Here is a 26,523-nt window from a genome sequence, read left to right on the forward strand (position 1 = left end):
ATTTTTATGCAGTCAAAAACCAACAAGTACTCATGTCAACATACATTTATTTATTTTTTGCATACATACAACATAAACTGCTTCATACATAAATGTGCTGTCTGCTGTGCACATAAATTATGGAACATTGGATATTAATGTGAATTACAGCTCCAAGTTTTCACTTTAATACATACAGAATATGTTCCACAACACAGACTCTTAGTTACTATGGATTATAGCCATAAAAAGGGACACCAACCTCACAAAAGGAGCATTTTATTTCCTATAAAATGTCATCTCGAACTGTGACATGACACAAAGCGCTGGCTAGTCACCTACTGTTAATGCAGATACAGTATCTACTGCACACTTTGAATAACACAGATGCATTTTAGAGATGACACTTACATGTAAGCAGAGGCAGCCGATACACTTGCTTACATAGAGAGCTACTGCCTTCATTGCAGTGAATGAAGATTATCTTTGCGTATTTTACAAGTGTTTAAACAGAAAGCAGAAGCATTAGTTAGGTGGCGCGTTCTTAAATCTGATGTTCATCTTTCATGAACCACTGTAATGCTTTTCAAATAACATAATTCCTGAAGGCTGGGGGAAATGGCATGTGTCGAGGCATGGTACCTGTTGCTCATCCTTCTGCAAATCTATTGCTTATCATCACCGTCAACGTTAACGCTGACTAACAGCAGTGAAAAAGTGAAGTAGGTAGTACAGGACAAAATACTGACACATCACCTCTGACAACACACACACACACACACCTGAAGAATGGTTACGATATCAGTGAGGCTCAGTCATAAAACACCCTCAAACAACCAAGGGATAGATATCACATGTGGATCAGAAAAAGCTGAGATTTTGACACCCAACACTCAAATCAAACTTCTGTCTGGAATGTGGGCCACACTGGAAATGTGTTCTGCTGACGCATCTGGGTCTGAGCAGAGTGTGTAGTTCAGTCTAATGAAGTCAGTCAAGATGGTACTCAGAGTACTCAATTGTACAGAGGCATTCTTATTTAGATGGAGAGTGGCATGAGACCCCCCCCCCCACGAAACAGTCCTGTCTTGTATTGTCAACATTGCTGCGTAACAGCCTGGGTGTAGCCTCTGGCAGGCTGAGGGAATACATACACAGCTGCAGCCAGGAAAAAGTGAATACAGTAGCTGTTAGTGCAGAGCCTGTAAGGAAATACACCGCTTATACTCAAAAGGGAAAAGCTCCGGTATTCCACTCTTAAGTCTGTACACGCACTCACATCCAAATACAAACACTGTCAAACACGATAAGAGACGATTATGCACTTCAAACACATCACTTCTCACCACAGTAACATTACGATTATTCAGAATAAGTTCTATTAGAAATAAGAAGCATTTTAAACAAAGACTAAAGTGGGAAAAAAAAGTGCCCTCTTGTTGATGCATGGCATGTGCTTGCTGCCATGAACACAGATCACATCCTCTTTGTACTGTAACACACACACACACCACATTCTTTAATAGTTTAGTGTGATGCTTTGGATGAATCAAGAAGGATCAAAATAACAACAACAAAAAAAAAAAAAGCCCTCTTATGCTCACTCAGTCTTCAGGCTCAACAGCCAGGAGCGCACACGCAGTGCATTTCAGTTACTCTATGCAAACCACTGACACTGGTCAACACACACACACACACACACACACACACACACACACACACACACACACACACACACACACACACACACACACACACACACACCCCCCCCCAATTATTTTCCATACTGGAAACACACATTTATACATAACTTCTATGTATAGGTTTTGATAGAGGGCTACAGAATATGTTCAGCTAAGCGTAAGAAACCTGAATGAACAGAGAGAAAACAAAATGCATTTCTATCCGCTGGATGAGATGATATTAAAGAGCATGGCTCCCTGGGTGAGCAGTCACATTAACTGACCTGTGCTGTCTTTTTCCACACTGTGGCTTTAGCAAGGAGGTGATGACAACCTCCAGTGCAAAATAAAGTACATTCATGATAAAAGCAAGCATACCATGTAATGCTATAATTTTTTATCTCACATACAAAAGAACAGAAATAAAACGTACAATTAACTATATTTGCAAATCAAAGAAAACTGCTGCGGACAGCAGCAAACATCGGGGCAAATGTAAACCTGCAGTGCATAACCTTCTGTGACGACACTGTGAAAAGTAGATTAGCATCAACTCCGGCGAGGAGCTCATTCAAAATGAAGGATATGAACCGTGGTGTGCAATTTTAAAAGTTACACAGATTTAGGTAAAACTTCGCAGGCAAGTGCAGCGTGGTGCACGGCCAAGGAATATTTTGATATTGCACAAGTGAATACACAAATGATTTGTGCGTATAGATATACTTTGATTAACATACTGTAGACACAGGCACATGTTTGCTGCCATGAATAAAAAATAACGGTCAGAATGATTCTTAGTAAAATAAGTGTTAATATCCGGGAACGTAAAGTCAACAACACACTTTTGGGCTCATACTCTTCTCATCGTACTGCTTGAGATACAAAGCCTTTCCTGTAATTCAGAAGGGAATTGGTCTATACTTCTTAAATACTGTCTCTTTTGTACATACACACATATACACATTTATCATAGATCTATACATATCTGGATATGCCCTTTACATATGAACTGTGATTCTATCTTTCCATTGAATCCCTGGGGAATAAGCCGTTGTCAGTGGGTCCCTCTGGGAGCTTTGGGTTACTGGTTGCAGTTCTATTTGGGATGGGAGGAGAGAGGGTCGGGATTGCTGCAGGCATGGAAGATAACCACTCTGGTTCTAAATTAAACACAGAGCTGGAAGGCTGCATCTGAGTTTGGGGCACGAGGGAACTGGAAGGAAAGACTGGGTTTTGTGAAGTTTTGCTTGGAGGTTGAAAATCATCATCGAAAGTGACCCATTGCTTAGCTTGCTTTGCTACTGGGCCAGGTGGCTGGTGTCGAGGCGCAACGGCAGGTGGAAGAGATGAGGGTGCCACCATGGGTAAAGTGGGAGGAGGAGATGGGTTAAGGGCAAGAGGGAGTAAAGAAGCAGGAGCAGGATTAAGACTGGATGATGGTCCAAACAGAGACATGGTCTTTTGGAGTTGGGTGGTGGGTACAGCTGCAGGAGCTCCTGTTTGAGCTGGGGTGGGTATCAGTGGTGGAGTAAGAGACACAGTTCTCTGAAGGTTTGCTGTTGGAGGCGAAAGCTGAAAAGTGAAGTCAGGTGTGAGCGGGCGCCGCTGCTGCTGCTGCACCAGTGGGCCAGTGAAGGGGTTGGTGCTGCTGGGTCGGGCAGGAAGTGGGTCAGCTGAGAAAGGGTTGGGAGAGGCGCGTAGCGTCTCCTGAGAGCGACTGCGAGACGGGACCGGAGGAGGAGGGAGCAGCGTCGAGGCAAATGGTGACGGGGTGGAGAGTGAAGAAGAGGAGGATGAATCAAAGGCTTGCAAATCTGCTAGAGTGGAGGACTGGTGGGAGAAGGATGATGGGAGAGTGGTGGAGGAAAAGACAGTTGGCGTACGCCGGGAGGATCCTCTGGTCAGTGACTGGGTGGTGTGCCAAGAGGATGAGGAGGGCAAGAAATCAGATGTAAGTGTGTCAAAGGGGTCGGGCTTCCATTGTGCTTCTCCTTGATTCAGTCCGTTTGTCTAAGAAAGGACAAAACAAAGAAAATGCTTCAACAACAAATGCACTGTGAAGATATGAACCACGCACAATTATGACTGGAGTACTTAACTATCAAATGAACCATATATTTTGAAACAAATGTTGACCCCTTGGTTATTCCTTGTAAACAAACTTGACTTGAATGACATTCATAACACAACATTGCCAAAGCTTTTTTTCCCCCTCCAACTTGTTTCCCCACCCATAAATGGTGTGACACGCACGCACGCACGACTACAAAAAATGGTTAAAATAAAACAAATCAAAGGAAATGTCAAAATAAATTCTGATGTCATTGGATATGAGCTCACTCAACATCTGCAGCACAGTGAACCCATATGAAAGGACAAGTGACAGGAAATGGATAACAGCAAGCATCACATTTTCATCTGTTTTTCTTATTTTCCCATCCTTCTCAAATCTTTTATGGTTTGATATGTTGACGGACAAAAGAAGTAAAAACAAATGACGCTCCGCTTTATGAGCCTAACACACAAACACAAAAAATATGCAAGGCCTTATAGGAGAGCAAAACATTCAGGTTTGGCATTAAAGATAAAATCGATTACAAAATAAGAAAAAGGGAAGTTACTGGGTTTAATGTATGAAAGGTTTTAACATCAGGACTGTGCTATGGAGGATGAGACAAAAAGGTGGTTTAATATCAAGTACCTTTCACCCTGAGGGCTTCTCCAGCTTGTGAAAAAGAGACAAATGTATCAGAAAGAGTAAAGCAGAAAGAAAGACAAAGAACACTCAGCTCATCTGACAGAAAAGGAAGCAGAAAAAGATCTTTTTCTATTTTTGTAGTCTTTAACCCACAGCAGTTTCATAAGTAGGTGTACAACATCTTATTTAATTAACCGGAGTTCAAAATCTGTCAAAGCGAACCCAAACAGCAATCTGGAAAAATAATCTCACTGTACTAATTAAATAAGTGTGTGTTCACTACTTCCAATAATTAAATGAAAAGAAAGTTGGCAACTACCTGTGCAGCTGGGGCAGTCTCAGACTTGGCAGCGTCAGGCGGCAGAGCATGAGAGGAGCGGGAACGTGGTGGGGGTTTAGGAGAGGCTAAACTCGGCTGAGGCCCGGCGGGGGCGGCAGCAGCAGGTGCAGCAGAAGGACCTGCTGCTTTAGGGGCTGGCGCTGGCTGTGGCTGGAGAGGAGCTGGAAGTGTGGGCTGCATTGGAGGTGGAAGCTGAGACTGAGCTGGAGGGGCAGCTGGCTGAGGCTGCATGGGAGGCTGCATGGGTGATGAAACCTGGGGCTTCACTGCAGGTGGAGCTGCAGGAGGTGCTCCTGAGGGTTGAGGACCTGAAGAAGTGAGGCAAGAGTGAGGAAACAGAAAACAGTTAAGGGTTAAAGTTGCTGTGTGACAACAAAAGACTTATTAATCAAATTTCCAGGTTTATTTTTTTCTGTGTATAATTAAATTAACTGGCCATTTGAACCCCTCTAAATGTAGCCTCTGTCTGAGATGGGCTGTTTTAGCTCCCGTCTCTTTTAGCTGTCCTTCCTTTGAGCCTAACATGTCCTGACTGGCTCGCAAAAGGAACCTGCCCCTCTAAGACTTTTGATCCTTACAGAAACAAACAGTGGTAGGTGGATTTCACCAATTCATCTTGTTCTTTAATCAAAATGGCAATTTATTAAACACACCAGAAGCTGTTTTAGTTTGAAGAACGATTTTGGCGACAGTTTTCACATTGGAATATCTCAGCAATGCCCCACTATCGATAATACAATTCATTAACCTCTATGAAAACGTATTTCTTTACCCAGAGGCAGGTCAGCTGGTTTGGTCTGGGCACTGGGCACAGGTCGTGGGGCTCCAGGGTGGGTATCTGAAATAGGGTGAGGGGCCCCGGGATGCACCTCTGGAATGGGCCTTGGTGCTCCAGGGTGAGATGGAGGTGGTGGGCGAGACTGAGGTGTCACACTGATTACCCCAGCTCGAGGAGGGATATTCTGAAGGGTGAAGAAAGAAAAGTGAATAGAAATTAGGAGGTGGGCAAAATTTAAAAAAGAAGAAAAAAAGAAAGAATGATGATAAATCTTAAGTATTAAACTCACTGGTCTGGAAGCACCTCCTGGTCCAGGTGCTCCTGCTGCTGTCTGCCCTCGACCTGAGAGACAAACAAACTGTAAGATAATTTGTTCCAAACAATACTGACCATGCAGGGTGTGCCCTGTAGGTTGAGATTCACAGAACAGGGACTTTTAAGATTAATAAGTTCAAGTTAAAGAAAATTTTAAAGCGGCACTAAATATCATTCGAACAGACTGCAAACTGACCTGAACCTATGACAGACCAAATTCCCTGTGGCTGACTTCATAATTAATGATGACTCAGTCATTCCTGAGCTGCAGGAGGTCTGGGAGAGAGGCAGGCCTTGTTCTGTGAGCCAACTGCTTACCACAGAGAAAGCATACTCCTCATCTTTCACTATTCTCTTCTTGAGCTCCTCTCAGAGCCTGCAAACATTTTCTCACGCCACTTGGATGTCTGTCTCTGTCTAACTAACTCCGTTAACTATACAGTCACCCCTGCCAACCACACGCACCCTTAATGTAACAGAGAGATTTAGCTAACCAGAGTCACCATACAAATGAGTCAGGTCACCAATAGGCTATTAATCCAAACCCTATCCTCCAGCCCAGGACAGGCGTATTTTGTATCAGGGTATTAACACATACCCAAGTAAAACACAACACAAAGATAAGCTCCCTTGTCTTTAATAGTATATGGATGCTCAGTGAAGCTTTGCATGCTATCAGGCACTCACCTGCAGCATCTGGCCGAGGAAGAGCAGGGCTTTTTTGTCCTTTGCAGCACAAAGGAAACCAAACCACATTTTGTTATACACAAACTGGAATAGTACTGATGGGATATACGTGCCCCCAAGGATATAAAAAGGTATAAAAAGCAGTAGCAAAAGCATATGCTGGCAATAATGCAGCAGTGCAGTGAAGCATGTGATGCTGTGAACACCCACCTGCCACCTCCAACTAATCAAAAGGGATTAGCCAAACTGAATTAAAGACCACCTCAAAGACCAAGAGATTTCCCTTCAACTCACATCATCTCCCCAGGTTTGACGACAACAATCAGACAACTACTCGTTTAGTCCGTAATGACAAAAGACACACTTGTCAGGTATCCTTTTCATCAGTATGTGCAAATGGTTTTTAACAAAGTATGGAACTCATGACCCCTGATTTATTTTCATTGTCCAACTTTTTATACAGTTGTAAAATATATTTCTAGAACCCAATGACCTCTGGTGGATGTCGTGTACTGCCAGTGAATATTAAATGGGAAGGAAGAAATATAACCTAACCTGCAACACATCTCTCTTTCTCAAACACGCACACACAAGATTAAAAAGAAGACTCAGAGTAAAACATCTGTAAATCATCAATGTCATAAAAAAGTCTAATTCACATTGATGACCGGGCGCAAAAATACAGGGATCTAAAAACAACTCCTCTCTGGTTACCTTGACTGGCCCTCCTACCAAGCCGTGGTTTGGGAAACTGGACACAGTCTTAAAGTCAAAGAGGGAAAACGATGTTTTGAAAATAAAGCACAGAAGGACACATGATAACCAATTTATTAAAACCAAAATTACTAAGTTTTGGTGTTGTTGAAACATCATGACAATGTCTACTATGTATATATATGTATATTACATACTACTCAGAAATCGAATAAATACAAGAAAGAGTAACCAATGTCTAAAACACTAAGAATACTGCAGGACTCACAGAGGGAGTACAGAGGGGGAGACACTAATGACTATATAAGAATTTATATCAGGGGTATCAAACATAAGGTCTTGGGGCCATAACTGGCCTGCCAAGACTCTAACCTGTGAAGGACGTCATACATTTTTATCTTTTAACCACGTTTTAAAAAGTTTCACTGCTTTTCTTACTGATGAAGACCGCCACCATGGCCATTCACAACACATCAACATAATAAATTATAATTAGTAATGTTACACATTTACTTTTCAGAATTTACGTCCAAAGATTCATACGGACAGATTTCTTTCACTTACCACACCAGCATTTCATTATAACGTAGCAAAACTGAGACAAAATGTTGAAAATAAAACTTCTTTATGCTGACATAAATCACTGGTTTCACCGGTCTGACCCATATCGGATCTAAATAGGTTGTATGTGGACTGCAATGTAAAATGAGCTTGACATCCCTGATTTGTATCAACTAGAAAGAACAAACCAATAAAAAACAAACACACACACACACACACACACACACACACACACACACACACACACACACACACACACACACACACACACACACACACACACACACACACTATGGAGAGTACTGGGAGGATGCACATTTAAACTTGACCTAAGTGGTCTTCAGCACATTTCAACTGACAAACTTCATAAACACAGTTAATTTTGTAGCTGCTCCCTGTAAACCAAACAGATCCAAATATCTCATTTCAAGTTTTCATGACACCCCAGCTGAAAAGCTCCAGCTAAATCCACAGTCCATCCAGATGTGTGTGCATTCATTAAGGTTCAGGTATATGTTGCATTAGTGTTTCAGCAAAAAAAACCCATACATTTGGGAGAAAAATATTGTGTGTAAATTAAACTTAACTATAAGCCAATTTAAAAAAAAAAATGCATTTAAGTCTGAGCAGCTCTCAGTTAGCAAAATTAAAAAAAATTCAGACTATATAATGTTAAGTTATATATCTGGTGTTATTTGCTCAAGAGCATCTCTATGACAGCTGAGCATGTATGGCCAGTAATTATTAATAAGCTTTTTGTAATATGTTATTCCTACAAAGCTTGTTTGTAATTAAACTCTAGAAGCAAAATGATGACAATATTCAATATTTACATTAATCTGAAATCTCATAGCATATTCTTGTTTTACAGCACACACACAGACTAAATGTTCCCAAATCAGCACCGATTCATTGCTCCTGTCTGCGTGCAATTCAAATGAAAAACAGCATCTGCTACATCCAGTGCTTACACACATCAACTGCACAGCAATCACTTTACCTCCAGAGTGCCTTCTAATTGGCTCAGGGCTCACGCCTCCTTTAGAAATAAGGCAAAGCATGCGGGAAAGTGAAAATGTTAGCATCTGCCTACATGCCATACAATACCGGGGAAAAAAATTAAACTACAAATCCAAATTCAAATTAAAGATTTATTTAACAAATTTTCTCCGCATAGCTCTAATGGAAAACAGCACTTGCTAAAAGCAAACGCTTACGTAATGTAAGCATTTAACTACATAGCAATCACTTTACCTCCAGAGCTCCTTCTATCTGGCAGAGGGCTCATGCCTCCTTCAGATATCAGGCAAAGCATGGAAAAAAGGTGAAAATGTTATTATCTGCCTATATGTCACAAAACCAGGCAGAATAATTTAAAAAAATATATCCAAACTTCTAATTAATGTTAATTTTTAGCTGCTTATCGATGTATAGCTGGCATATAAAACAGTGCCTACTGCATGGAATGCTTAAGCAACTTAAGCATTTAACTGCACAGCAATCACTTTACCTCCAGAGTGCCTTCTAACTGGCAGAGGGCTCATGCCTCCTTCAGAAATAAGGCAAAGCGTGGGAGAGAGTGAAAATGTTAAACTCCACAATGCAATACCAGCCAGAAAAATCAAATCTACAAACTTCCACTTAAAAGTGACATCTATTTTCTCTAAGGTTGCCTGCTTATCTGTTCTTAAAAATCAGGCTTCAATGAAATGTATGCATGACTCCAGAATTTACTCTACCTGAAGGTGGTGGTGGGCGTTGTGGAGGTGCTGGTCTGGCAGGGGGGGCGTTGGGGCGAGGAGGAGGTGGACGTTTGGGCTCCAGGCCTTGAGCTGTGGGGGCACCAGGCTGGAAGTCAACAGGAGGCCCTGTGAGGAAAAGATATATATGTAAGAGGTAAATTTATTTATTTAAAAAAAGTAAGTAGATTAAGTGACATTTTTCCACATTTCCAAATGGGTCGAGAAAATGTATTCCTGCCCAGTTTAGAGACATTGTGAAAACATGCACATTTTCCCCAACGGTTTTTATACAATTTCTTGATCTAACAAAGCATCTGTTTAGTTTGGACTTAAGAAAAGATTATGTTAAAAATGTCACTTAAACATCTCTCAAAAAGAAAACAAGTAGTTTACTGTAATATACACATCATCTGCCAACACTAAACATAAATTACATCATCACGTATAACATTCCCTGATATTCCTTCCTCAGTTACAATGGACTTCAATCTACTCCCACACATTACAAACAACAAAATTACAGTTTACATTCCAGCAGACACAGACCGCCATGAAAGCACTTCTTTACTAAGTGCCGTATTTACCTTGCGATGGTCGGGAGGGCTGTGCTCCACGGCTAGGTCTGCTGGGTGCAGCAGGTTCTCCATGGGTGGGGGAGGGACAGGGGCTACTTCTGGGAGAAGGGAGAGGGGAAGATCCAGGGCCAGTCCCTGCTCCAGGCTGCAGGTGCTGAGGAAGGATCTCCTCAACCTCCTCGTCCACATCACCTGGTACGGGACACAAGAGGGCATGAATTAATAACTGGAAACAGTGCCCTACAGCCATCATTTATAGTGCACATTTTTCAGGGTAAGGACTGGGATTGCTTGGCAGCCATTCTTCACCTTCCATGTCGTAATCATCATCACCCACGTCTGTATCTTCAGCAAGCAGGGTGGAGCTGGCAGATGTGGGAATGCTTCCACAGATCCTCTCCACACTCATCTCTTCCTCCAGACTCTTGATCCAGCCTGGACTCTTCAGACGGATATCGATCACCTTGCCAAGGACCTTAAATGTAAACCAGGTGATACAGGCAAGGCAGAATAAAGAGAGTAGTTACCACATACGCCACCGACAAAAAAGGGTTGATAGACATTTATATGAGAGTTTAATAGTGATTTTAAAGGTTTTGTCTTTTAGCTTTGGAATAATTTTATACTCGTGAAGACTTACAGTGGAAGCACTGAGAGACAGAGCAGCTAGAGCAGAGTACCCTTCCAAGAAAGTCACCCACATCTTCTCCTCAACGAACCTGTCCAAACAAGGCCACTGTCAATACACACTAACCATCTGAAGGTGATATGCCTGCCTCTTTGTATTAAGATATCAGGCTCACCTAATGAGGATAACTTCTCCAAAATTAGCAAACTTTTCCAGCAGCTCGTCTATGAGTGCATCATCAAAGTAGTCGTCAGGCCCGGAGGAGCAGAGTGACACCAGAATGGTCCCATCTGGAGGCCCCTGCCGGGCAATGACATCCTTGTAGACCTGATGCCGAGCCTCTGGGTCCACTTCTAGGATGTCCACATCTATCACTGCCACCACAGGCCTACAGATAGATACAAGGGAACGCAGGTCACTCCAATGATAGCGGCACTTGATTTACAAAAAAATGCCACATTTTAACCACCTCTGTTTCTAATCTATGTGATGAGATAGTTTAACTTTACAAAGTTTAATCTAAACCTTCACACTTCTATGCATGCTGTGAGTTACCTGTGGTCTGAGGTCTTCAGCTCAGCCCTTCCATAGTACTTTAAAGTGCCAGGGCTCCAGGTTTGTTCTACATCATCATCACTATCTCTAGATGAAGAAGCTGCTGCTACTATATTCATCTCCTGGGCTGTAAAAAATACACAAACACAAATATATATCAATGCAAGCATATCCTGAGCTCCTATTTCTATTTTTCCTGTGTTGCTTTAGAGATCTGTAATAAAAGGGAAAAATAATTTGGTTTAGATAGGTTATACACACTGACTTTGCATCTAACCTGTTTTGTCAAAGTTCCACTTTCTCCTCTTCCAAAGTATACGGTCAGTCCAGGCGGGCGTGCGGCACTTCTCACTGGTGTCATAGTCTTCTGAGAAGAGGTCATACTTATAGGTGGGGGCAAAATCTAATTTTCCCTCAATAAAACCTCGAAAGACCTGTGGAAGACATTTTTAGATTAATATCTTCATCACAGGATCTTTTTTGTAATCCAAAGTACATTTACATGAAGTAAGAGACCATACTATACAGTCATTTCATATAATTAACATTACAACACAGAACACTCAATTTTTTATTTTATTTTTTACAAACCAAAAGTTTGATATCATAAAAATCACAACATAAATTATTTATGTAAATCTGACATATTGCAATATATATTGAAACAGTGAAAAATACTGCTCTGCTGGTATCATCACATTGTTAGCAGATGTCCAGGCTCAGTCCCACAAATTAGCAGACACTCAAACATGGATGCGTAAAGTATAACATCTGCATAATTATGCATGTGTGCTGTAGGCTTTACCAAACCGGCATTCTTCTGGTCCAACAACTGGTCCCCTGCTGTCAAGGCATCCCAGTTCTGCTGCTTGATGAGATCTTTTACTTCCTCATTAGGCAGACTTATACGATAGTTAAAGTCTCCACACCAGAACACATAATCATGTGAATACAGCAGACGGCCCTGGAGGGTAAGATTTCTGTTATTAAGCATTTAACTTAGACAACAGGGTGTTTTCTTGACTTAATAATGTTATGGTTATTACCATGGGGAAACTGAGTCTGCGTGTGATCTCATTGTAGTCGTCATTCCTCTCTTTGACCTGTGATTGGCCGGCAGCAAAGTGGGAGCAGACGAAGCAGATGCTGGTGGTATGGAACAACAGGCGGATTGCCACACCTCCTTTATTACCTGTGGCGCCACCCATTCCAGTTTTTACAGTATCAACAGCTACATCCCTGGAACACAACGAATATCAGATTACATCTACTACCATACACCCCTAATTATATAACTACTAATGTGGTTTCTGTGCAGCTTATACCTGATAAATGGTGCATGCTGTGGGCGGATGAAAACAAAAAGACACACTCCCACCAGCTGCTCTGAGGCAAGCAGCACATACTTGTGGTCCCGTGAGATATTTTTTTGGAGCTCAGCAGCCCACAGCTTCTGGTTGGTAGTACTGAGACAGGAACAAAATGAGGCATTACAGTGCAGATGATAAAGTTAACCAAATTATCATGTTAACTGTCTAACTGTTAGAAAACCCTCAAAGCAGTTCATGTCATAGTTCTGGCATTGTCTAATGACCTGAGCAAGTTTTAGCAAACTCAAAACTGTAAATCCGCAGCCATTGCTGGAAACAACTTTTTTTTCTACTTTATTTTTCACTTTTAAAGCAATCAGTGTATCGTTGAAGCTTATATTTCTTATCTTCAGTTTTTTAAAGGAAAAAAAAGAAGCTCTAGTGTTGTTGTAATAACTACGAGACAAAGTTCTTTAATCTTAGATCACGATCTTGCACACATACCTAGCACTGACAATGTTTCCCGCATTCAGTTCAACCATTTCCTCGAAACCGATGGCAAAGATATCTATGGGGTTTGTTCTGCTGTCTGTAAAAAGGACAAAAATCTAATTAATGATCCATAAGTGTAAACATTCTAATACCTTGATATATTCCATCATAAGAATATGGAGGTAGTTTCTAGATTTCAATAAATGTCTTTTAACTACACGTGCATTATTTCAATTTTAACTAATAAAAATTATGTTGGCATAGTATTGCATAATTACTGTAGGAACAGCAAAAGTGATTAACTATACTGTACCTACAGGGTTCGGATAAAGGACAGCAAGCAAGTATATAACTGTACAAGTTAGTCAGAAAATATCAGCATCTTAACATTTATACCATTAAGTACCAGAAAAGGAGCATGAAAATGTATTCATAACAATCCACCTTTTCTAGAAGCATTAATTACAATTTATTGTACTTTCTAAACGTTAAATGATCAGATTTAGATGTGACATCAAACTTATTTTGCCATTCCAATTGGTATCTCAGTTTCGTGAACTTATATAAGCAGTAACTTTTCATATTTAGTATAGACATGAGAATTCTTCCCATCTAAGGGAAAAAATGTGCAAACTGTCAGAAAACAAACAAAAAAAAAAAAAAAAAAAAAAACCCCACCCAAATATTTCTCTTACCCAATAAATCAAAAGATATATAAATATATATCTGTAGATTATATATACAAAAAGTCCAAAACACTGACATACCCTGGAACTCAGGATGTCCTGCATTCTTTGGAGCATCCAGCAGCCAGTCGTTGAGTGTCTGGTTGCGGAAAGCAATGCTTCGAAACTGTTTACCCCCATTGACATTCCAGGTACCGATGCAAACACGAATCTGCTTGGGCCTTGTGTATTTATGGTAGTTCTGACACATTCCCAACAATACTCTTGGAGATGCTGCAGAAGGGAAAGGATTTGAATTAAAATGTAATTCTACAGTTAGTTTAGTAAGTTTATGTATATATGGACGGCTGCACTCAGGGTAACAAAACTAGAATGGGAAACGCTAACCAAAAGCAACAAAACCAATGGAAAGGTGGTATTCATATACTATGAATGAAAACCACAACAATGTCATAAAACATGGGGCATGGGAGAAAAGGATGCAAATCAGAGCTTGTGCTGAAATACAACAAAAGGTTCACATAATCAACCTTGGTAATGGTTCACTGCTGTCTGTAAAATTCCACTTAAAGGCGTGTTACATTTCAATGCAAAATTAAAAACATCTTTTTTAAAAATTACAGTTTAAGAAGCCTGATGATATGCAACAGATAGTCAATTAAACCACTACCAACACTGGTTTTCAAACAAATGAAAAATAAAAAGTAAAACAAATTATAGGACGAGGTTATGACAGGGTAGAAAAAGATCCATCCACTGGTAGCAGTCTGCCAGTTACTATACCTGATTGTAAGACAGGTTCAGTGACTACAATTGCGTGCGAAAGCAGAGAGGGAGAGAAGGGAAAGAAGTGTGGGTTAACCAGCGCTGTAACAGTTAATACCGGCAAAGCAGTCAGTCAGGCCGGAAGAACGTTAATATTAAGCTTCCCACTTTAGTGACACAGTAGCTTTTGGCTAACAGGGCTATAACATACAGGAGCATACAGAAAACATATCTAAGCAAATAATTTTCTCTTGATGGCAGATAAATAAAATTATATTATGAACATTAAAATGTAACTATTCACCCCAAATTTTAGGCAAGATACATCCACTAATCCAATGAACCCCCCCCCAGCATTTACCATAAAGACTGGAAGTGGTGAGCAAAGCCCGAGCTTTGTCTGCCAAATCACTGTTGAGTGTGGAGCCTAGCCTCAGGATGTCTATAGCCTCCTGCTTTGAACTGTCAAAGAAGTTGTTCTGGATGGTCCGAGTCACAGAACGAGCTCCATCTTTCAGCTTCCCCGCCTACAATAACGACAGGTATTCACACACAGTGCAAAAAACAATTACATAAAGCCACCTTAATTTTTAACAATGCTCTCATTTGGTGTGAAGAGCCTGTACTTTCCGTTCCAGCAACGGAGAGAACAAAAGAGGACCACTTCAGAGAGATCAAATGAATACAGATTGTGACAGAAGAACTTTAAAATGTCACTGACTGATGCGCAAGACCGTTTGATTTACAGACACTGATAATCTAGACTGATTCCTTCAGGTTCCAAGAAGATATCAGACAGTGCCCGATGATCATTCATTTTTTTCTTTTCATATTTATGTAAATCAGTGATGAGATCTCCATGGAGTGTCCACAGCAGGTTTTTCTAGGACAGGGAACCCTCAATGGCAATACAACAAAGAAATAAACAGAGGTCTGAACTAACCCTCAATCATCATCACCATCCTCATTTGACCCAGACATGGAAATCAATAATTCACCACGACGGCTCAAAACAAAACATCAACTATCTTGTTAACTTACCACACAGGTAGAGAGGTCCAGAGGACAGCCGAAAGAGACAGCACACAAGAGTTAAGAAACAGAAGCACACAGTTCTACACACAGAAGATCAGCTGTCCATGCAGAACTGTCACTGCAGGTACTACATGCCCATTATTTATATTACTTACTAAGTCCATACTTGTATTATAAACTGTAATTTATGCTTTAATATCCAAGTTAAAACTAACATTTTAAAATTGGATCGTTCCTATTTTTAATTACAGCTTTTTATGCTTCCCCCTCTGTTTATATACTAGAATAAACCCATCTTTGGTTCGGTGCATGTCTATCCAGTAACATGACTGCAGTTCAGACATATCAAATGTAGATTTTTAATATTTAAAAAGGTCACACGCTTTAAATATTAAAAGTTGTGACCTATGTAGTAGTAGTAGTAGTAATAAAAATAATAATAATCATCATCATCATCATCATCATCATCATCATCATCATCATCATATATCCAGAAGCAACAATTAAAGATTGCTGGAATATGCTGTGCTTTATCAGGTAGGCCATAATCTGGCTGCTGGCAGGGAAATTGAAAAATTATTTGAAGTGCTTCAATTGTGAATTACTGCTAACCTGCGTATCGTGTGCATTTTTACTGCAGTAAAAGTCTGTACCTTGGCCTTGCCATCCAGGGCCCCGGTGCCTGCATAGATCTTACTGACGGAGTCACCATTAGCGGACCACATGGTCCTAAAAACCTCTTGAAACCTGGCCACCAGCTGTGGTTTCTCTGTCAAACCCATTTGTTCCAACTGCTTAGGCAGCATCTGAGGAAAGGAGGGTGACAGGGGTCAAACTAAAATCCTCTTTAAAGACTACAGGAGCAGACAAGCTCAGCAGTACTCTTACCTCGAGAGCAAAAAAAGCTTGGACACTGTTGGTTCTATCCAAACAATCCAGGCAGTTGGTCCTCATAGTCCCTCCCTGAGTCCTAAAACCACACAATAAAGAGTTATTGCAGCTTTTTTTCCTCCCATCATGTACACTTAAAACTTTCACTGGTGACAATGGCATAATAAAACACCTGTCTACACAGGGTATCATTAAAGGCATTTAACTTATTAGTTTACATAGTGCTAAAATTGCTGCATGACTTGTGAACATATCATGAACAGAAGCTTCAACTCAAATAATAATCAGATGCAACTAAAAAAAACAAAAAAAAAAATTAAAAGGTACAACGGAATGTTTTGGGTTTGATTTTTTGCATAAATAAAAGTGATTCTGTGTTTTAACAGTAACAAGAATTTTTTTTTTTTTAAATCCATCCTCTTCCACTTATCCACTTCAATGTTATACAGTAGATTACAGATCGCTCATGGGGTAAGAGGTCAGGTACGCAGGCATGCAAGCACCAATTTCTCACCTTAATATCCCAGTTTCTCCAGAATAGTAGAAGAAACCACACTCTTCTATGAATTTGTTGAGCTGGGGCTTGAGGACACTGTGAAGTTTGTCTGCCTTTCCACCTTTCACATTCTGATGGTAGTCAAAGTTCACCATTTTCACTGCTGAAGCATGTTCTGATGCTTTCAGGTGACTCTAAAATGGTGAGACAGGTAGACTTCCTCAAAATCAAATCTATTGCAAAACTATTTTGCATGTAAGGTGTGTTGCCTTAACTGAAGGGCAAATTAATTTGCATTGCAAATCATTGACCTGAATTCTTGAAGCATGTCATAGTAATGTGTGAACATCCCGGTCGCATAGTCAGAAACCATTTTATATATTTTAAACACAAACTCAGCTCACTGATGACATCAACAGCATTTATGGCAATTAACCCTAACATATGACACCTTAAGTCCCAACATTTCTAGCTGCTGCAAAACATGTAACATCTTTTGCATTTGCAGCTATATGGGGCTTTATACTTCATTAGGTAAACTTCCTGTGTGGTTTGAGGGCAACTACAAGACCACAGAAAAAGACAGGGTTCGAGATCTTATGATAAAGGGTAAAAATAGAGGATGCTATGGTGTGCAAATATGTAAAATAGAAACAAATGAATAATGCTCTTTACTGACTCATTCACCAGAAAATACAGTAAGAAACTGAGGTAGTCTTTCTTGAGCAGCAGTACCCACCCACTTGAAATATTTTTCCCTGCCTTTATGGCGTGGGCTTACGTGGACACAACAGAGAGAATCTGTTTGAACACACATAGCTTACTGCTAGTGTATTTTGGAATGTCATCCTCAGATAAATATCTCACAGCACATCACTGTTAACAGACAATGTATTGACCTCTCACCTGAAACGCTTTGCTGAGCATGTGTTCCCCTTCTTTACTTCCAAGCAGGTTGATTATCACCTGCTTACCATACAACCGCCTCAGTGCAGTAAAGTGTCTGCAAAACACACAATCTGATATAGTAAGCACTTTATAAAAATGACATTAAGCACATTTATCTTATCCTTTACAAATTTCACTTAAAATAAAATAAAAAATTCATACTTTGTAACAATAATTAGGACAGACAAATACAAATGACTCATCTATGATTAAACACCAACAGCCTAGTTTGCATCAAAAGTCCTGTCACTGTAGCAACCTTAACACACAACTCTGTGGCGTACTGTTGTGTTAAACGATGCAAACGCGAGCGCTTCACCCACATTTGCAACTTAAATGGGACCTGTAATAAAAACTTATTTAGAAGCAGCGTATGAATAAATAGTCTGACAACATTAAATTCGTGCAGCCCTCAGTTCTTAACAACAACACTGATAATACAACAGCAGCAGCAATGATGAGCCTCTTTGCACACTGTGAAGTGCAAAGTGGCAGAGTCGTTACTGAGATTGTGAAAGAAAACGTGTTCCTAGTGTCCAAAACGGCAGCACTGTTCCTGTAAACACTAGAAAAGCCTTTATTGAGAAAAAGCTCGTGGTAGTCCTTCATCAAAGCACCTGATCAACAAACTAACGTGAAGAAAAGCAAACTTTTTAGCTGCTCAATCCACCACAATCTGTTTTACACAGCGAAAAATTGAGGCTGTGACTGAAAACTGATGTGAGTAACTTGTTATAGCTTTGCAGATATTGACAGATCTGAATCCTACTGAACATCTATAGGAGACAAAGACAGTGCTCTTTATCACCACTAAACACCAAAAGAGGGATTCTTTTATAAGAATGGTGTTCAATCCCTCCAGTGATATTTGAGAGTTATGGAGAACTGCTGAGGTGCTGTTCTGGCAGCATCTGGTGGCCTAATACTTTCTAAGACACTTAATATTGTCTGTAGGCCTCTTATCTTAATGTTCCTCACAGCTTAAGATTTATATATCCACATGTGGCTCAAATGTTCTCAAGCTGTTCAAGCAAATGTTCAAAGCTGTTCTGAGCTGCACTCTCTTGTTCCATTGTCACTTGTAAGGCCTGTTCCTACCTTTTAATCTACCTTGGCCCTCTTATGAGATTTCCTCTACAAATGCATGCGGGTAGAATCCAGAAAAAGGACATTTCTATCCATGTCAACCAAAAGCCTGCACAGGACCTTAAAGCCTGCCTGGAATTCTCTTCTGGTTATTTCTTACAAGGGGGTTATAATCTTACTATAGCTTGTCTGTTAACACCACTGTTAAGATATGTGCTGAATTAAAAGTGATATGTAAAAGCTTTGACTGCAGTCATATTACCGGTAATGGAATAGAATACATGTGTAAAAGCAAAGCTTTTACAATGACATTCTTGGCTGCAAACAAAAACTACCGGTAACCAGATATCACAAAGGATGACTCATCATCCCTTAGCTGAATAGATATTAGAAAGATTAGCAGCCCTGACAACTACTTAGAGGGAAAAAACAAATAATGTGTTACACAGTACTAATGATTTAAAGTCTAATATACATTCATATTCATAACTCCATTAAAATGCTCCACAAAAAATGAGTAGAATCCAAAAGATCTGGAAATCAAAGAAGTGCTGACAGAACTCTGTAAGACATATCTGCTGGAATGCACAGTGAATGACATGGCCACTTTGAGACTGGTTGGGTAGCTGCTGTGGGCTGATAAGAATGGAGTTCATACTAGCAAGGTGTAACCCACAGATTCGGGTCATCATTTTTGTTCTTGATGACCTGAGTGTATGCTTCAGCAACAATGCATTGAGCTTAAAGCAAAGGAACTTGCAGCTCTGTTCTGTTGTTAACCCTACAGCTGTAACAAGCCAGTTCACAGCGTAATTCTAGAAAAAAGAAAAAAAAGTTTCATTTTATAAAGACTAAAGTCAAATTGTTCTTACTGGGAAAAATCTTAACTTATTTAATGATTATTAAAACATTTGCGTATGTAAAGAAACATTTATTTTTAGCAGACGGACATTAAGACATTGAGAGCAGTTTAATTTTTCACTTTTTTGATATTTAAATTTAACCAAAAAATGTTTGTATTTAATGAGGCACAAATAAAGATAGCTGTCAAGAACAGGCACACACACACTCATTAATTGAAATAATGACTTCCAAATTGAATGAACTACCTGTGATTAATGTAAACCACAGGTTATCAAGGCTGATGGCTAAATAAGGGCTACTAATAAACCAACCTCTGAGGACACACTGCAATTAATGTCTTCTTCACAGACCTTAATAGTTTTTCCTCTACTGTGACGAGTACATGAGATATACAGGAATAATATAGCATTTCCTCTGTGGTTCAGAGGAGTGGCTATCTGTGGTAGGCCAGATAAAGCTGCAGGAAACTGCTACACACAAAAAGAGCTGTGCACACAAAACAATTTAATTACCTTTCAAATGCCGGCGCATTTGCCTCAAATCCCCTTGAGAGTTTGACACGATGAGAACCAACCTGGAGAGACACAAGTCATAGTGTCCTTCTTTGGTGAAAGATACCAAAAAAGTCTGTTTTCTAAACACACACACATTGCAGATGACCAGAAAACCCTATGATGACAAATGGATTTCGGAAAGAAAGTGTAGACATCTGAAATGAGGAAACGAGCTCTTAATAGGGCCCAAAAAGAGAATTGCTTAGGAAAAGAGCAACATAGGTGCAAAACGGGGAGATTTGTTCCAACAAAGACACTGAGCAGCAGATAAATGATACATTGTAATTGATCAGCATTTTCCCACATTTAGCCTCTTTTTCTCATATTAATTCTCATTTTGAAAGTATGCTGATACTGAGCAAATCATCAGTCTCATAGGCAAACATGACCACACGAGTAGACCTGGATAGGCTTTGCAAGACATTGGCATTGTGACTGTACTACGCAAGTCTCTTGACTCTGCAGAGCATGTCTCTACTTGTTCCTTTGTTATCCCTACCAATTTCTGCCTCACTCTGAGTTTACATCTTCTCTTCTCATTTGTGCATGGTGGCTCAGTGGTTAGCATAGCAAGTAGTCCTGGGTTTAAACCCAGGAAGGGCCCTTGCTGTGTTGAGTTAACATGTTTTCTCTGCTTATGTTGGTTTTCTGTGGTTTCTCCCACCATCAAATAACATGGCATCTTAAGGCTGGCTATCTGGGCCCAGGACACTCTTGCAAAAGAGACTCTTAGTCAGCAGAGTTTTACTTCCTGTATAAACAAAAGTTGATTCTCTCTGTGTTCAAATATTTCTCTTACTGTCTGTGACAGCTTGTTAAAACAAGAAAAAATACAGCAACACTCCCTCATATTTCAGCTAGTGACTCAGGATGCTTTCTGTGTCTAAAAAAAACTGTAGTTTCTCTGGAGATAGTACTCGGTAATAGACCTCAGTATTGACTTTCATTGTGTTGTGGAAGGTTTTTACTTCCCTAAGAATCTTATATTTCCCTTTATTCTGCAGTGTGTGTTGAGCTTAGAATTAATCTGCTTTGTTTGCTTCTATGCACCAATGTGGCCGAGCCTGGGCATGTGTGGAAGGGCTAACATTTTTGCTCCATGCTGTTGTCATTTGTCACTCCTCTCTTTCTCTACTGTTGAGCAGGTCTATGCTTTGCATATTTTATAACTTCCTGAGATGGCATCTGAAACTATTCAGGTTACAGCTGTACAACTCAGACCTGCAGAATAACTGCAGTCAAATCAGTTTTCTTACTTGCTCTGAATTCAAAAGCATCTACTGTTCTATGCAACGTTAACTAAATAAGCTTTGTCACCAACTACAGGAAGAGTTTTTTCACATTTCGTCTACTAATCTATAAAGCAGTAACTTATTAAATAAACATTTTCAAAATTATTTAGAATTAACTAAGAGGGATCAACCAATCATTTGAATGATTTACAGCCTTAATACTACACTACAAATATGATTTGTAGACTAATTAATATCTATGTCTAATGTGCACTAACTGAGAAAAAAAATAAATCAGTAAATTTTACCATTGATAAACCAAATGTACAAAACCTGCTCAGGAGATATTAGAGAGTATGAGGAGGAGAGCTTAAAAGCCACAACTGGTGGGGATGAAGATCTAAGGCAGTGCTTTAAAGCAGGAGGACTACAGTTTTGTCTGAAAACAACCCCAAGCCCAATACCCAGTGTTTTGACCAAACCAATGACTTTGTGGACTGAATAGGTGATTAATTTGGTCTTAGCTTTTTTTAAGAGCTCCTGCAAAATTGAAAAGCTCTGTCCATATTATCAAATTAAATACTCATCCAGTTGCCTGGTGAATATCAGCGGACACAATGAAGGGAAGTGCTTCGGGAATGTTTTCAGATCAGGTTCTCTCACCTGACCAAAGATGTCTGGGAGCTGAGGAAAACAGAAAAATGCCCTTTACCAAACACTATCACTGTCATTAACCTCCCCCACATCTGATCTAATATTCCAGACTGTGCAATGTCAGGATAAAGGGAAGAAAATCCCACTTGTGTTCTTTGTGATGCAAATTAAATATGTGATTCCACTTCCTGATCAAAATATCAAAAATATTTTTACTCTGTACAGATACTGAGTATAGGAAGAAAATTCCATCAAGGGATTCCCTGATTTCCACAGATATCCTTTGTCATTGCACAGGGGAACACCTATCTGCAGTCTGAAAGCACCAGCACCAGCAAAGCCAAAAAAACACAACACAAACAAAAAGGTTATACCAGGTGGAGGTTCTCAGCCAGTCTATTAGGGTGCCGATTCTCATTCAGTTGCAACAAAACACCCTTAATGGACTTTTTCTGAACACAGCAACAAAATGTGTTAAAAAGTGTGTGATAAATATATGCACTCCATTCCCTTCACACTGTCTTAGACAGACACATCTGCCATTTTTAAACAGTAAAACTTTTTTTGGCTTGTTCTGCAAATGACCAGTGCCAGTTTCATCAGTTCTTTAATTCACGCACACTGTTCCAGCAAGCCAAACTGAGCCTCATCTATAACTACAGCATCAATGATAATAATGACCAGCTTTTTAAAAAACAAACAAACAAAACAACCCCCCCCCCCCAAAGATCAGGCCTACTTTCATTTTTTTTTTTAACTGTGTGGCTTAATATAGGAAAACCACAATCAACAGTTGTATGGGATACATTTAGCTTTCATTACCTGGATTCCCGGCTGTTCCCAGAAAAGAGAAATGGACCCACGGATCTGTATGAAGGATGAGACTTTATCATCCAGGAAAATAACCTGTTCAAAACAAGATTACAAATTTGGTTTAGTGTATAATGTAACATTTTATGAAAAGAAATTAAATCCTAAAATAAGTAAGATGGGAAAAAAACTAAACAAAAAATACACATTGTATAAAACATCCATCTGCATAGGTGTATACTCGTGTGTGGTTTGTAGCTGAATTTTCAGGAAGCAAACGTAATGTAAAGCAGAAATCATAAAACAGACTATGTGTCGTTATAGGGCATGAGCACAACCTGTCAACACATGTTTGATCCTCAGCTTTTTACGGTGTCATTTTTATGGCAAGTATAAGGTTCCAAAAACTTTAACAGATTTCACCTGCTCAGTTTCCACAAAGTTGGCCACTTGTCCATCATCATTTGTTCCTCGGACATTGAATCGCGTGCCAGCACGCTCTGAGCTTAAGCGTGAGAAGATGCATGCCTTGGCTTGTTTGTGCCCTGCATAGATGGTCCTGATCTCCACACCCCCACACATCAGCCTCAGCAGCCAGTCGTCACAGTTTACACCGTAATGTTTTAGGTGCAGATGCAGAGATTGATTCCTAGTGATTCACAAAGTCAGATGTAACCGTAAACACAGAGAGCAGTTTTGCAAATCACAAAAGTTCCCCATATCACAAAATGAGAAAAACCATAAATTATAGCATATCTATAATGTTGGAACAGTAATGCTTTTAAGTTCCTACCAAAAGAAGCGGTTATCTGTAGTGTCTTCTATGATTCTGCGATGTGCATTAAGACTCAAGTCCATGCTGACTCCAGTGGAAGACCAGGCAAAGTAGAAATGTCCTGAGTTTAGGACCTTTCGCACCTCAGCAATTCGTTCCTCATCTCCTGGATCATTCTTCAGTGATATAAAGTCTGTCTGCGTGACCCTGAAAACTTCTGAATCCTGCACCTTGCCCACAGAGCTACAGCCTGTCACAACTACAAGACTGTGGAGCATGGAGTCACCTGTGAAAAAAAATGTGAATATGAAAAAAAAAATTACCATATTTAGTGCACACCCTTCTCTTATTTCCAGTTTTCATATTGGTTTTTTTTTTTTTTTTTATTCTTTGACACTACTAAGATATCTTTCCAAGTTCAAAATAATTCTTTATCTTATACTGGGTATGGGTGAAGCTCCTCAGTTCATTCACTATCTGAAGCAAGCCATTTCAGCTACTCTCCTTTAAAAGGACAAATTCCCTTTAAGCCAACTATCATTTGATGGGCTAGCAAACAAACAGCCTGAACAGCAGGTGGGTGGGGCTGCTATGCTCACAGCCAGAGTTGTGTGCCTGATATCATAATATGAAGGATATTCTCTCTTTCTGACATCATGAAGATGCAAGAGTAGAAAACAAATTCCTGGATATCAAATGTTTAGAACTTGATAATCTGACCTCACTGTTTAAAACACAATTTTAATATTAGCATCCACAACTGTAACATTATATATATATGACAGAAAAAAAGTATTTTACATCCACTATAAAGAAAAGAAGGAGAAGCAGTGCTGGAGTGTTAAGAAAGGAAATACAGAAACATTACAAAATTAAATTCTGGACAAAAAATGGTTAAAATCGCAAGCCACTCAAATCACAGCTTTAATCGCTTACAGTGCTTTTTTATTGTTGTGATAACAAGAGCCTTGAAGGGCACATGGAGGACATGAGAAAGCAGCTTAGAAGAAAGCAGCAATGGTGAAAATAATCAGAGCAAGTTCACAGTCAATCAGGAATGGACCCATCTAGGAGCAACAAGCAAAACACATTCTCGCGTCTTACCAAGGTTTAGGCGAAGAACACCCAGAATTCCATAGGCATCTACTATCTTGGTATATGTGTTTTTAATAGCATCCTTCTCTGCTGCCGCTAGAAGACAAACAATGGCAACAAAATTTAAGGAAAATATTGCACCACCTTCCTTTGAAAATCATAGCAATATATCACATCCACCACTACACAATAAGGGATACTCATCTTTTAGTTGCATTGCTTTTACAGCTTCCTTATTTGGTGCAATGGCTTAAAAAGAATGTAAATCATATCTTATTATAGTATAATCAAACAAGATGCCTTACACAGAACAGCAACAGCTGCTGATTCAAACATGAGGCATTCCTCCCTGGCCCTAGTTTCCACTATGACACTGTAAGGTGGTGGGTCCAGCTTGTGGTAAATACGATATCCCTTGCTGAAGGCCATAATTGATCCAAGCTGGAAAAAAACCCTATGTTATTACCTGGAAAACAAGAGAAATTAAAAAAAGAATGACAATAGATCAGAAAAGAAATATTCTCACATAAAACACCTGCAATTTAATGACGGTGAAAGCATCAGAAAGGTGACCTCAAATCTGATCACTTTTTTTAAAAAGATGTCTGGCTCAATATCAAAGTTATTACAGTTTGTATAGCTAACAGACTAAACCAAAGGTAAAGACATAAACGTTTCCATAATTTTGCAACACTCTTATTGTGAATTTAACGATTTCGGGGTTTCTTTTATTTATTTTTTTCAAATTTCTATTTAAACTCATAATTAGGCAATAATTAAATTCCCTAATCCGGAAAGGGGGTAAACTTGCATTGCGAAATCCGAAGCTTAACGTGAGATCAAGTGCAGATGCAGCTCAGGCCCACGCCTATAATTAACTAATATAAAAAATTAGTACTGCAGGTAACTCAAGATTGCGAGTATCAGGAGCACTGCGACTGATAACGGTACTTGACAGTTAGGCCGGGGGGGGGGGCTTAAATACCATCCATTGGACAGTCACGACTCCGTAATGCAACGGCAGAACAAACGCTAACGTTCACCAGCGAGGTAGCTCAAATGCTAGGTTTTGTGCAATCCTAGACCGACAAGTAAAACGACAGATGACAGTATAAAACGAAAGTAGTAGTAGTAGTAGCTGCCTTTAACCTCTGCAAAGCTAACTGGTAACGCTAGCCAAGTTAGCTGGATGAATCACAGGGATAGCTATGATTCGCTAGCCTACAATATTTTGATGGTGGCACTTATCTGCATGTCCGGGGTGACAAACTGTTACTATTATATACATTTAACAAAGTCGGCCATGTAAAACATTTACACGCAAACATAATTTACATTTCTGCAATTCTTACTACCGACCGGTTTTTAAAGAAATTATGTAGAAGTAACACAATTTATCTGGTCTTACCGTCTCCCCCGCCGGGTTGTAACTCCGCTGTCACAACATAATCCTTCCCGGTGTGTTGGCAAAATGGTACATTCCGACGCAAACGTCCGCCTACCTCACGTTACCGTAATAGCCAAGGAAACGTAAAGCGCATGCCTTAGTACAAGAAAGGCATTGGAGTATGTAAAT

General features: G+C 39.8%; 1 protein-coding gene across 7 annotated transcripts; it reads right to left on the bottom strand.

Annotated features, from left to right (window-relative positions):
- Positions 1–30: 30 nt before the first annotated feature.
- Positions 31–26,510, bottom strand: synj1 (synaptojanin 1). Of its 7 annotated transcripts, XM_085289148.1 has the most exons (35): positions 26,356–26,510; positions 25,253–25,413; positions 24,957–25,043; positions 23,871–24,138; positions 23,501–23,726; positions 23,090–23,173; positions 22,277–22,297; positions 20,340–20,401; positions 17,836–17,932; positions 16,948–17,123; positions 16,431–16,512; positions 16,196–16,348; positions 14,869–15,034; positions 14,526–14,549; positions 13,824–14,015; positions 13,069–13,153; positions 12,580–12,720; positions 12,301–12,493; positions 12,060–12,218; positions 11,532–11,688; positions 11,255–11,381; positions 10,875–11,087; positions 10,712–10,790; positions 10,381–10,546; positions 10,081–10,263; positions 9,494–9,622; positions 9,265–9,303; positions 9,009–9,047; positions 8,755–8,793; positions 7,194–7,241; positions 6,480–6,518; positions 5,767–5,819; positions 5,472–5,661; positions 4,679–5,007; positions 31–3,671 (listed from the first exon to the last, which is right to left on the bottom strand). In XM_085289148.1, the coding sequence occupies exons 2-35, from the start codon at positions 25,374–25,376 to the stop codon at positions 2,679–2,681; spliced, it is 5,163 nt and encodes a 1,720-aa protein (XP_085145274.1). In that variant the 5' UTR covers positions 25,377–25,413; positions 26,356–26,510; the 3' UTR covers positions 31–2,678. The 7 variants fall into 7 exon arrangements, with proteins under 7 accessions (XP_085145274.1, XP_085145276.1, XP_085145275.1 ...); XM_085289150.1 differs by lacking the exon at positions 22,277–22,297 and having other exon boundaries at positions 14,869–15,025; XM_085289149.1 differs by lacking the exon at positions 22,277–22,297.
- Between the last annotated feature and the right edge of the window lie 13 nt (positions 26,511–26,523).

The sequence above is a fragment of the Mchenga conophoros genome, linkage group LG10 (assembly GCF_057382185.1).
Source record: "Mchenga conophoros isolate Kocher_MC1m ecotype Shallow Benthic linkage group LG10, M_conophoros_male_GT1.1, whole genome shotgun sequence".
Lineage (NCBI taxonomy): Eukaryota > Metazoa > Chordata > Actinopteri > Cichliformes > Cichlidae > Mchenga > Mchenga conophoros.